The 14162-nt window shown below is 39.5% G+C and overlaps 1 protein-coding gene across 1 annotated transcript in view; it reads right to left on the bottom strand.

Moving 5' to 3' along the window:
• pip4p1a (phosphatidylinositol-4,5-bisphosphate 4-phosphatase 1a) overlaps positions 1 to 14162 on the bottom strand; it is a 32255-nt gene that overhangs the window by 13655 nt on the left and 4438 nt on the right. The window contains exons 3-4 of the mRNA XM_004555147.5: positions 5562 to 5668; positions 3057 to 3162 (exon numbers count right to left, since the gene is read on the bottom strand). Of these exons, the coding sequence (XP_004555204.1) occupies positions 3057 to 3162; positions 5562 to 5668 (213 nt within the window). The remainder of the gene's footprint in view (positions 1 to 3056; positions 3163 to 5561; positions 5669 to 14162) is intronic.

Genomic DNA, 14162 nt, shown 5'->3' with positions numbered 1-14162 from the left:
CTGCCAGGTTATGGTCTCTCTGAACTGCTTCGTAAGATGTACAGTGGGGCAAAAAAGTATTTAGTCAGCCACCGATTGTGCAAGTTCCCCCACTTAAAATGATGACAGAGGTCAGTAATTTGCACCAGAGGTACACTTCAACTGTGAGAGACAGAATGTGAAAAAAAAATCCACGAATTCACATGGTAGGATTTGTAAAGAATTTATTCGTAAATCAGGGTGGAAAATAAGTATTTGGTCACCTCAAACAAGGAAAATCTCTGGCTCTCACAGACCTGTAACGTCTTCTGTAAGAAGCTTTTCTGTCCCCCACTCGTTACCTGTATGAATGGCACCTGTTTGAACTCATCATCTGTATAAAAGACACCTGTCCACAGCCTCAAACAGTCAGACTCCAAACTCCGCCATGGCCAAGACCAAAGAGCTTTCGAAGGACACCAGGAAAAGTATTGTAGACCTGCACCAGACTGGGAAGAGTGAATCTACAATAGGCAAGCAGCTTGGTGTGAAAAAATCAACTGTGGGAGCAATCATCAGAAAATGGAAGACATACAAGACCACTGATAATCTCCCTCGATCTGGGGCTCCACGCAAGATCTCATCCCGTGGGGTCAAAATGATCATGAGAACGGTGAGCAAAGATCCCAGAACCACACGGGGGGACCTGGTGAATGACCTGCAGAGAGCTGGGACCAAAGTAACAAAGGTCACCATCAGTAACACACTACAACGGCAGGGAATCAAATCCCGCAGTGCCAGACGTGTTCCGCTGCTGAAGCCAGTGCAGGTCCAGGCCCGTCTGAAGTTTGCCAGAGAGCACATGGATGATACAGCAGAGGATTGGGAGAATGTCATGTGGTCAGATGAAACCAAAGTAGAACTTTTTGGTATAAACTCAACTCGTCGTGTTTGGAGGAAGAAGAATACTGAGTTGCATCCCAAGAACACCATACCTACTGTGAAGCATGGGGGTGGAAACATCATGCTATGGGGCTGTTTTTCTGCCAAGGGGACAGGACGACTGATCCGTGTTAAGGACAGAATGAATGGGGCCATGTATCGTGAGATTTTGAGCCAAAACCTCCTTCCATCAGTGAGAACTTTGAAGATGAAACGAGGCTGGGTCTTCCAACATGACAATGATCCAAAACACACCGCCCGGGCAACAAAGGAGTGGCTCCGTAAGAAGCATTTGAAAGTCCTGGAGTGGCCTAGCCAGTCTCCAGACCTCAACCCCATAGAAAATCTGTGGCGGGAGTTGAAAGTCCGTGTTGCTCGGCGACAGCCCCAAAACATCACTGCTCTCGAGAAGATCTGCATGGAGGAATGGGCCAAAATACCAGCTACTGTGTGTGCAAACCTGGTAAAGACCTATAGTAAACGTTTGACCTCTGTTATTGCCAACAAAGGTTATGTTACAAAGTATTGAGTTGTATTTTTGTTATTGACCAAATACTTATTTTCCACCCTGATTTACGAATCAATTCTTTACAAATCCTACCATGTGGATTCATGGATTTTTTTTTCACATTCTGTCTCTCACAGTTGAAGTGTACCTCTGGTGCAAATTACTGACCTCTGTCATCATTTTAGGTGGGGGAACTTGCACAATCGGTGGCTGACTAAATACTTTTTTGCCCCACTGTATTGTTGTTCCAAATGGCTACACAGGAAGATGAAGTCAAAGGCTGGCCATCACAGCGAAGGGAAAGGCGTGATGTCTTTTTAAAAACAGTGATAAGGGTGTCAGCTTCAGGGAGACACTGACAGGGCTGTATTGAGTTGTACGTATTAAATGTGCCACAAATAAAAATAATGAAAAAAGGAAAAGTAGAAAGAGGAATACACTGCTGTTTAGAGATAAGAGGAAAGCATGTGTGTGGTGGGGGTATGACAGTATCTGACCAAGTGACACAGAGTTCAGACAGACCATAAATCCTGCTTAAGTGTGTCACGCGAGGACACCTTGGAGAGCATGGCCAGTTCGATTCACTGACTCTATAATTTTCACAGCTGAGCTCAGACTGATCTCGCATGTACTGGTTTTATATTTCTTTGCACAAAGGATTAGATTTCCCTTTCAATCCTAATCCAAACTACTTATTGAAATAGTAGTATAACATTTTAAGAAATTAGTGAGGTTTAGTTAAAGAAGAAAAGATCAAGCCCTTCTCAAAAAGGAGTCATCTTGGCACCAACTTCAGGCTGTTAGTTTGTGGTAATACAACTATATATTACTGGACATCTTACTGGACACTAAGGAGTGCCAATACATCTTTCTCTGGCACGTATACTAGAGACTCGAACAAAATTCAGGATAATTTGTGTCGTCTTTCATATAGAAAACCTAAATAAAAACCTGTAACTACAGAAATCTACCACTGCACAGCTGAAGGTGAACCTCTACTGAGCTTAGGCGCCAGTAAAAGAAGGCTGTGTTCCTTTAATGTTTCTAATATAAGTGTGCCTTCATACATAGATGTGCTTTCATATACATCTATGTATGAAGGCACACTGTGGTTTTACAGGTGGTTAAACCTCTTCTAAGGTTGGACCTGTGACATAGATTAACCTTGTCTATTTAGTCAAGCTCTCCATTGAATTAAAATAAAGGTCTAAGCTTAATTCAGGTCTTGAAGATACTGGGAGATGGGCATCGTTACCTTGAACCTTAAGTCAACTTAAATAAGCCACAGCTGATTCGGCATTATACCTGACAGACACGTTTGAACCCACCATCATTTAAATCAGTAATTCTCAAACATTTTCTGGCATACACCATTTAAGGAGGTTTATTCCCACATCCCAGAGATTTTTAAATAAAAAAAAAAGAAAAATTATTCAAGTTGACTTTTAAACCCTACCCATATATTAATTCGATTCTGCTTTACTTCCCTCACAGTTTGAGAACCACTGCTTTAATCTAAATGAGCAAATTCCCCAAAACCTTGAAGGCAGAGCTTTTTATGATTTGAAATCCTGTGGTTATTTCCCCTAAAGCTTCTCATTTATTCGAATTAAATAGATGTTTTTTTAAAAAAGCAAAGAGCTGGTACCAGGAAGGTGTTGCTGCAGTGTCCACAGGAGACGCGGGCTCCAGCTGGCTGGGGATCAGGACTGGCCGGACCAGGGTGAACCGGGCCCAGATTTATTATCCTCTTACTGGAAGGAGACAGACAGACACACAACGTCAGCATTCGCACCAGAAGCGACTCGAGATATTATTCAGTGCAAGTGCTAGCTAATAATGCAAGCTGATGCTGGGAGCAGTCGTCTCAAGGGCTGACTGCAGCCTCATGAAATTCATCAGCATTCACTCCTCTCATTACTACACACACTGCTTTCCTACAATCAGCTTTCTCACATGGCTACAGTAGCTCAGAATCACTGATCAGGCCGCGGGGCTGAGATGTGTCTGGTTTAGTCAGCATGTCTGGTTTGAATGCAAAATAGTAATACTGGAGGTAAACTCTTAAAAGTAATTTACTGCAGGAAAAGTGGCCAAAGAGGAATGTGCATACACAACATATTTTATTACTACTTGAGGTTAATGGATGTCTTTTGCTAAACTGTAATACAATAAACTATGACATATGAACAGTTCATTCAGTACAATTCAGTTTTGTTTATTTATTATTCACAACCTTAATAATATAATATTAGAAACTCCAACAATCGAACAACTCCTACAAGGGAGCACTTGGCAACAGCGGGAAGGAAAAACTCTCTTTTAATAGGATGAAACTTCCAAGACTCAAGGAGGGGCAGCAATCCACTGCATCCGGTTGGGTAGTGAGAGAAAAAGTGCCAAGAAAGGCAGGACAAATGGCAAACTACAGCAGAGAGGGCCAGAGTTTAATAATTGTTCATGATTACATATAGCAGTGATATAAACACACTACTGTGAAAAGAGATGAATGAAGAAGATCCGCTCAATCTATCATAGGAAGACCCCCAGCAGCCTAACTAAGGGAGGATTCAGGGTCCAGTCCTAACTATAAGCTTTATCAGAAAGGAAAGTTTTAAGCCTAATCTTAACAGTAGAGAAAGTCTCTGTCTCCCAAACAGAAAACTGGGAGTTGTTTCCATAGTAGAGGGGAATGATAACCGAAGGCTCTGCCTCACATTCTACTTTTGAAAACTATAAGAGCCACAAGTAAGCCTGCAGTCTGAGAGCGAAGTGCTCCATTAGAATAATATTCAACAATGAGGTCTTTAGGATAAGATGGGGACTGAATATTTAAGACTGTGCATGTGAGGAGAAGAATTTTAGATTCTGGATTTAACAGGGAGCCAAACAGAATATGGTGGAAATAACAATCGCAAAATATTAATGTCAAATTGTGTTGTTTCTCCTGCCAATACATTTACATTTTGTATGCCATTGTTAAATATGCAACATATTCTCATTCTGATGAGGTCAGGTAGGATATTTACTCGTTGTTTAAAATGTATACAACAATCTCAAATGAAATTAATGGCTATAGAATTACTGATGTCAGAAATATTTGTCTTCAGCTGCCACGCCAGATAATGCAAGCCTTTTTATCCCTGAGCCTCACTTCATGATCTGCATTTACAACGACACATTAACTCTGAGTTTCACATCTTTATGACAACACATTTTGTAACAGTCAGTTGATGCTTGTTTACATAGCAGCATAAATCTAAAAATTAAAAAAGAAAAAAAAAACATCTAAAAATGTTGCTCTTGCACATTTTATGCCTTGGGCATAAACAGAAATCTTTTCTGTTACAAATTACACATGGCAGCTGCAACATAATGTTGAGACGACATGCAAAAGCTGTGCATCTCCAGTGACTGACATCAGCCATCTGCTTCTTACTATAACAGTCCCATACTATGAAAAAAGTCCCCTCTTTATGTGTTTAGGTAATTTCCTGTCAAGAGAGAACCAACTGGATCTGAACTTTCAGCAACCTTTAAAAAGAAAAAAATATAAAAGACATATCCCAAAAGTTACATTTTCATAAAACTAACTTTTCCAGTTAACTTTGCCCTTCTTTGTTCTGAAGAGGCTGCTGTGCTCATTATGCCCTCTGAGATTATAATATGAAGGAATTTGCTAAGTGTTCATTTGGTTGGTAGCTGCTCCGCAGGAATTCGGTGCATAATTAAAAGCAGATAGATGCTGAATGAATATTGTGATTTTTTTTCTTTGCTGCGAGGTTCAGAATAACAATTAAATTTCAACATAACCCCCACATCTCCAAATACACATTTAAGAAAAAAAAATACACATAATGCATCCACTGTATCATCCACACAGACACACCTCTCATAATTCTAATGACATGCAGAAGTGAAACTCACGATGCAGTTGTTCTAATTAGGCTGTTATTTCCTCATCCGGCTGGCTGAGCACTGCATGTAAACTGTGCTGGGAGCATAGCCTTAATTGAGGGACTGCTGCTCCCATTGCACCTTGTTTCCTCTGCTTCACTTCTCTCTCGCAGAGAGATGCAGTGTTATTGCAGTCTCACAGTGGCGTGCACACACACACACACACATTCACAGACATACACAAATAACTTCTCACCAATATGGTCGGGGACAGGCAATCCTCTGGGAAGTGACTTTGCAGATGAGCAGACAGTTGCAGGGGCATCGCACGTACTTCTTTCCTGCTGGGGCATTCTTAATGGGCTGCAGAGGGAGACAGAAACACACAGGAGGGAGAGATAAGACCGCAGAACAACACATTCGAATAGGAATAGATAACAAGCCAATTATTCATGATGGACGAGAATTAACCAATACTACACGAGGGAGAGGAGTATGCCAGAAGATATTGGCGTGAGTGTACAGAAGCTGCAGGTTAAGGAAGATAGTTGTGATTTATTATGGGAAACTGTTTAAAAGACTAATAAAGAGTGCAGTCAACAGACAACTAACCAAATGAACATCTATGGGAGATTTTGGACTGATGTTTAAAGCCTTGTCCACATATAAAAACAATTCAGGGTCTATCGCTTTGTACCTGGTTGTAAGTGGACATAGATGGCGGTGACTGTCATAGTAAAACCACTATACAGGTGGTGTAATAATCACATTTGAATTTCAATTACAATTTCAGCTTCTGCTGACAACTAAAACAAGATAAAGTTTTGCAATAATGGAGTTTGCTTTTGCTTGTGCCCCTCCATAAATGTTTAAATTCACTCTCTGCCAGACTGTGGCAGGTCTAGTTACGCTCAAGCTTATTTATTTAAAGCTATTCAGTAAGAAAAAAATAATTATTATTATTTTTTAATTTTTAAGGTTTAAAAAGTCTATATTTTTACCCCCCAAGCATGTAATCGTGTCAAATAACCACAATCTTTTTTGGGTGTTGTTGTTGTTCATCCATCTCTACAGTCTTGTACAACCTATAGAATATTTCTCAATGAATCAAGAAGTGCTGAAGTCCGTGCTGAAATCAGTTAACAGTGTTAAGGATGCACTGATATATTGGCTGACCATTAGCATCATCAGGCTTTGAGCTTGGATGACAACCACTGGCCAACAATGAAAGTGGGCAGTGTTTATTTGTTGTGTAAGGGCCAAAAGCACAAGCTATATAAACGATATTACTCAATTTCGATTCAGTTTTATTAATATCGCGCCAAATCACAACTTCTTTTAGCAACCTGAAGCGTTGCCCCCTGGTGGTCTGGTAAAAGAAGGCAGGCATAACATATTTCCCATTTACATTCACTTCATGTTCCTAGACGCCACATCATTTCCATACTTTAAACAGTCTATGGATATTCTGATAATAACAAAAGCAAAATCAACAGCTTTTCCAGTCAAGTTATTACTTGTAAGCAGGGAGGTGGGTTGCAACTAATTTTTTTGTTTACCAGCCCAATGGTATGATGTAATGCACTTCTATTGCCAGATGGTGGTGCTAAAGTACCTAGAAGAACAAAAATGAACTGATATAATGCCTTTCTACTCCATTTAGCACTTAAAGCTAACTAGTCACCCAATCACACACGCACATATTCATAGAATGCTTTCTATCAATCTCACACACAAACATACCCACACACACTCCAATGGCTGTACTAGGGATCATTCGAAGTTCAGCATGCCCAAGGACACTTCAACATGCAGAGTGGAGGACTCAGAGATCGATCGACCTGTTCCAGTTGGTAGATGACCAACACTACCCCGTAAGCCAAAGCGGTGAGGAAAGGATGCTAATAATAATAAAGCGCATGTGGCGCAGTGAGATTAGGGACCGATTATTTTTTGAAGTCGTCAAATATCGGAGCGCAGCACACCATGACCCCATGTGCTGCTGCGTACACAGCAAATTAAAAAATAAAAATAAAACAGAATGCATGAAATGATTTTTGGTGGCTGTGGCGGGGCGTGGTCGGCGGTGCCGCTGCAGGGGAGGTGGACGCACCTGCAGGGCATCTGCCAGGTTAAAAGTGTGCTGGGTCCACTGTCGTTGTTGTTGTGTAGTTAGGCTGGCAGCTATAAAGCTGCAGCTGTGTTGTAACAGCAACTGAGTGATAAGTGTGAATAAAGATGCTGAAAAGCATGTTTGTGGAAATGTCATCGTCGGATCTGCCATGGTCCTCTCACAGTGGCCTTCATGTCTGCTCAAACAGCAATGTTTCATCAATTTCATAGCACACACTTGGAAAAAATAAAAATAAAACAGGGTCACTGCTTAACAGATGGGCAGCAGCCTGCTCAGCCTCCTAGTACTGAAGCCCAAGATGGTAAGTTTCAAAATAAGAGCAAGAGGGCTGTCAACTCGTCACTTGGGAGGAATAAAAAAAATAAATAAACAAATAAAAACAGAAAAATTCTAAAATGAGTTGCCAAATATATTTATTCAGCGATTAATATGCATAGGCAACCTGCCCAAGTGATGTTGGAAACACCACAATATTACACAACATCACCCAGAATGAAATAACATCCCGCGTGTCCATCGTGCTGCGTTCTCGCCACAGCGTCATTAAACCCCGGCTAACCAGATCAGAGTGTGCCTTGTTCGTTTCCAGATCCATTATCAATTCCGCTTACAATGCCCGGAGGAATGAAGTTCTTTTCTCCACTCAAGTGAAAACTAATATTAGGAGTGATCATTACACAGTGGATTAGCCAATTTTGTACAATTTTAAAGTTGCCGTGGTAAAATGATATTTCAGTCTTAATATTTATTTCCTACAAAAAAAAAAAAAAAAAAAAAAAAAAACGTAATTAAATTCTCACTGTTACAATGATCCGTTTCGGTATAAGAGATTAAAAAAGGGTGAAGTTCGTGTTCCAGTTTAACTGTGTAATATTACAGTCGCAGAGGTTTCTATCATTCAGCCCATAAGATAATCTATCAGTTAAGCAAAATAATGAGCAGTTACAGGAAATTAACCTTGACCACAGTCTAAATATTGTCTTCGGTGAGACAACAACTCATCCAACGCTGCATGTGACAACTCCATATATAATCATTTCTTCCGCTCTATGAGCTATATCGCTGCTCCCAAGAGACTGCATCATGATTATAACCATTAACTGCGATAATAAACATTTTTTTAAATGCTAATCTGAGGCTGTAAAATAACAATTAATACTGCTTGCAATTACTGTTCCTGATTGCCATCCCACGCCTGCTGTCAAATTAAAACAGGAATGAGCAAAATTGCACATCAAAATCTTACTAATTCATGAGTCTAATTAAGGATAATAAACATCCCGCAAATTACACATATTTACTTAAAACAAATAACCGCTGTCTGACATCATCCTCTGCATATCTTTTGGATTTGAGCCAACCCCTGATGTATGTAATAAAGCACGTTTGCACTCTCAGATCGACATCAGTGTAAATGTTTTGCATGTTTCATGAGGTGGTGGAAAACAGGATATCCTCACACCTCTGACATATTTCTGCATATCTGCATATGTCGCCTCCATCTGTAAATTCCTCATTATGCCCATTGGTACATCTGGACACACTTCATATTTCTTCTTCCATGCGCACACAGATTTGCATGGCTAGTGAAGCACACTTGTGGAGCCCCATCAACCTGTGAATCTGGCAGCGATAACTGTACAAATTACACAGGGTGTTACCATCAGCACGACTGTCAAATTGACCCAATCATTGGGATCTTCTTCCACGGTCAAACCCGCGAGTTAAACTTGGTAATTAAAGTTGCAGCTGAGCATCTGTTTACTGCACACCTGACCAATCTTTAGCTGGTGGTAGCAAATGAAGAACTTCACTATATTATTGCCAAATTATTTGCGATACCTGTGTAATTACAACATTAGAATAATTAGACCGGCTTCTAAACAATGTCAAGCTTCGTTTAGAGCTATTAGTATTGTTTGCTGAGCCTTTCACAATGTTTGATTGTGTACCTCACCTCTATTTTCCCATCAGCATTCACTCCAAACAAGGCTGGAAACTAGAGCTCAACTATTATGGGTCATTTGAGGCCTCTGATGATTGCTGGAAGTAAAAATGATTGAGATTCATCAGCCATACTCTTCGTGTTTATACATTTTAGAGATGTTCCCGGCAACTAATTTACCAATTGTTTATTTTTGTAAAAAGTAATCACCTAGAATCTTACAGCCAAGTGTGTGTATTTAATAGCCATTTGTAGTCAGATTGTTCAATAATCATGCTGTTTAATTGACAGGTGTCGCTATATAACAGCACACAACACACAATATCAGATTAGCTAGCAGAGTTTGGTTAATATTAAAGGCGCCACATGCATGCATTAAATAAGAGAGTGAAAAGGCAATCTGTGTGGGCTTGTGGGGGAGGGTATCATAAGATTTTAAAACCAACAGGTAACTGCTAATGTGCACGATTAAAATAAGAATAATTATTTTAACCAACTAAATATCTGCTGATGACTAGCTAGGGCGGCAACTGTTAAACGACTAGTTGTGCATCTCCATAATACACACGCATACACATGTAGAAGGTTAAGTGATGAGGTTGCTGTTAATCAACACTCCAGCAATGCAATTCCCAAGCCAGTTTCCAACTTGTCATTAAGACACCACTAAAATCTGCTGTGAGCAAAAGAAGGTGACCAGGTGTCTTCCAGCATTTTTAATTGTTGTCCCACCATTCCATATACTGGGACTACGTCCAACATTTTTGAGTTTTGCTTATTTACTAAAGTCAACAATGAAGAGCAGACATTTACTCTAAAGCCTGCCTTTCATCCAAAGCGGTCCTCATGGGTCAAGGGCAGTTTTTGTTACTTATGCCAGAGGTGGGACCAAGTCATTGTTTTGCAAGTCTCAAGTAAGTCTCAAGTCTTTATCCTCAAGTCACAAGTCAAGTCTCAAGTAATGTCAGGCAAGTCAGAGTCGAGTCTCAAGTCACTGGTGTAAAAGTCCGAGTAAAGTCACAAGTCTGAAATTTTGAATTTCAAGTCCTTTCGAGTCTTTAAAAAAAAAAAAAAACGAAAAAAGAATGTTGCAGTTATATGCTAAATGTAAATATTAGACCATGTAATTTTTAAATCTGTGTTTTTCTCAACACATGACAAAATAGTGAACTTAGAAAATATACACAAATTGTGAAATTGCACCTCTTTAAAATGCAGCTCAATTAAACCTAGCTCCAAGAATAATTTTCACCGACAGTTCTGAGATAAGCTGCATGTTATTCTTGGATGCGGTTGTAGGACCGGCTTTAAAATCGCATGACAAAAATATCATACACATTAAAAAAAACTGTATCACCAACGTAGCCTGGACAACATTTGCTAGTTAGATGAAGTCATGATCTCATCGTAGCATATTTATATGCATATTTATAATCATACGGTTCTTGGAGTGAGTGCACACACTCATGAAGTTTAGTAACTTCAGGTCACTGCAACAAGCCCAGGTACAGTTTACCGACGAATGGGTGCAGGACCTTGAAATGCACCATGTAGAACGAAAGACCATCGTACATATCATAAGTTTACCAGTCTCACAAATCGTCGTCATAAATACACATTCGTTAACCGTTTATTAATAGGACCTTTGAGCTCAATGGTAATTAATTAGCAGTGGAAATAATTTCTGGTACCCATCACAGAAATGTAGCAGTGACAATAATATTGTATGCTGTAATCGTACTGGGCAATTAGTGATACAAAAAACCTGTTTTATCCTGTGAATAAAAGTATATGTTTTTGTCAATGTACCATAATAACAGAAGCGAAACGCAATATTGTGTCAGGACAATTCACTATTTATGCACAATAAACAAAGGAGCATAGCGCGACAATTTCTGTTCAGCGCCAGACTTGCTTGTAACCTATATCACCAATTATGTTATGAAAATGACGTATTAACTACTAAAAAACACTGACCTTCGTGTAAATGCTTGGAGCAGACTAACCTGTGAGCTGGAGTGTTCTGGGACGTTATATTTGATCTTTGAATGGCTGCAATCCAGTCGCCTCTTTGTTACTTCGGAAACATGGCTCGAACAATTTCTCTTCAACGACGTAATCCGATAACAACCGATCTCTTTACCCGTCGGCTTCCCGTGGCTGTCATGCGACCGGCTATTGCAGTTAATAATACAACGGCTTCTTGACATTTTTGTGTTTCTTTTTATCGCTGTGTGACTGATTTCAATTGAAAGCCTGCGTGGGCTAGTACCTCTTGCCACGAGTTCCCAGAATCCTTTGCGGTTCTACCCGTGAATGACGTCACATTTTCAATCTCTATATAATATGCATGTTAAATTTTAGAGCTGGGCGATAGAACGATAACGATATGTATCGCGATATAACTTTTACTCGATAGAGAAATTAAGCTATCGCGATAGACCTCGCCGCTCTTGTCCTCTTAAAAAAAAAAAAAAAAAAAAAAAAAGGTCAGCCGATCCAAATTCAGTAGCGCAGAGCCGAACCAATCACAGCCGCAGCGTCACGTCGCGTGACTTGTTACATACAGCACAAGTGCCAAGCCGCACGTGTGTTTGTTTGGGAAGCAGCCAGCGGGTAATGGAGCCAGCGCGTAATGGAGGAAATGAGTGTGCCGACTAGAAAAATCAACCGAGCGTGACCGAAGAGAAAACAGATGATGGTTCCAACGCCGGAGAGATTGTCGAACGGAAGAGCCATAGAAGTTCCGTAGTGTGAAGGTATTTCGGCTATTTCAAGTCTGACAAAAAACAGAGTAGCGTGCACTGTAAATTGTGCCGAAAGCAAGTCTGGAAATACAATAAACTGGTGCATGCGTCACACTGTGCGCCACGTTATTGTTTCGGTGAAATGAATTTCTACAATACTGTTACTGTTAATTCTACTCTCTGCAGTGTTTAAATGCTTACATATACACACAGTTACTGTCCCTCCACACATACGACTCGGTTCTGCTTCTATGCCCCAGCTTTGTTTACTTTTTCCCACCGAGGCTTCTAGACTTCTGATTGGCCAACATTTCGGCACGGTTAGGAATCTAGCGCCACCTGCTGCTTTGGCATGTTCATAGCAGCGTTTTCCTTCATTTCTGCCTTTATGTGTGGACGGGATTATTTTTTAAAACGAAAACGGAAAATCTCCGTTTTCAAAAACACCCGTGTACGTGTGGACGTAGCCTCAGTCTCTGACTGGAAGCGCTAATTCGTCATTCGGCTTTTGTCAGACTAAAGTAACTGTTAAAACTGTTTGAAAAGCTAAGCTATACAACAAGGAGAGATTGAGAATTTCCTTTTAGTTCTCAGTTTATTTGATATTGACAAAAGTTAGTCAGTTTTGTCTGTTCTTCTGTAAAACAAACTAAGATTTATTTTTAGAATTAATACTTTATTTCTAAGTGGAATTGACAATTTAATCTGTTTCATTTGTTCTATTTTGAAACTTAAACGCTTTAGCGGCTGCCTTTTGTGTAGTTTGCAATATTTGCCTTTATTTAGCTGAAAAAGTCTCATGTTCCTTAAGTACATCTACCCTGTTGAACTTATTATGGGAAATAAATATTTAAATAAAAACAAGCTGCTGATTATTTCACATTTTACTTGTGAGCAACGGCACATTTAAATCTTACAAATATAGTTATTTGGCTTATATCGTGATAGATATCGTTATCGCCTGAAATGAAAAAAACATATCGTGATATGAAAAAATCTCATATCGCCCAGCTCTATTAAATTTTATATTTGGGGTAAAATATCAAGTCTTTTCAAGTAAACCGGTTCAAGTCCAATTCAAGTCCCAAGTCAATGGTGTAAAAGTCCAAGTCAAGTCACAAGTCTTAGAACATTTTTTCAAGTCAAGTCTAAAGTCATAAAATTAATGACTCGAGTCTGACTCGAGTCCAAGTCATGTGACTCGAGTCCACACCTCTGACTTATGCTATGCTCAACAGGGAAAATTTTATGTCAAGAGAATATGATGCAATGGACCACAAATAAAGGGAAATGCAAAAGTAAAGAGTGGAAAAATTACTTGAAGAGGATGAAGCTAGTAAAAAGCTTTTCCTATGTTTCTTCTTCTACATTACAAAAACATTGTGGTTTAAAAAAATGATATCCCAGTCTATGCAGTCCTACTGAAGTTCAGTTATGATTAGCAGAGGGAACAGCAGCTGAAATAACAGTTAAAACTTTTAAAAGTTATTGTACATAACTAGAGAGAGAGCTGTGAACGTTTTATTTATCATTAATCCCTCTATAATCTGTCCGTTTTTATTTTTAGCAACAGTATTGGTAATATGTATTATAAACAGTGGTGTTGCAATGCGCTCTGCTAAACAAACTGTAATGAAACCACTTATGATCAACTCCAAACCTCTTTTTTTGCCCCTTACATTCAGTTTAAAAGTTTGTCATACAGGATAACATATACACTGATAGCAATAGACTGATCGGCCGTCTAGGCAATTATTATCCCAATGGGCTCTATGAGACACTGGGCCTGCTGTGGAGGGCCACATGAATAAGTGGAACTCAATTCAATGTCAATTTTATTTTTTTATTTATTTTTTAAATGGATGCGGCCCTGCTCTACTGGAACTAAGTGCTAATCAATAAATTATTTCTAATAATTTGCTAAATTTATGAGTATTAGAGACATATATCCTATAAACACCTACTGGATTGCTAATGTGAAACTGTACAAATCTGCAAGCAAGTCTCATCATGATTTGATTTTTCTTATTT

This window comes from Maylandia zebra, linkage group LG18 (assembly GCF_041146795.1).
Source record: "Maylandia zebra isolate NMK-2024a linkage group LG18, Mzebra_GT3a, whole genome shotgun sequence".
In the NCBI taxonomy this organism is placed as follows: domain Eukaryota; kingdom Metazoa; phylum Chordata; class Actinopteri; order Cichliformes; family Cichlidae; genus Maylandia; species Maylandia zebra.
The sequence above is the reverse complement of the archived record's forward strand: the minus strand, read 5'-3'. Positions and strand labels throughout refer to the sequence as shown.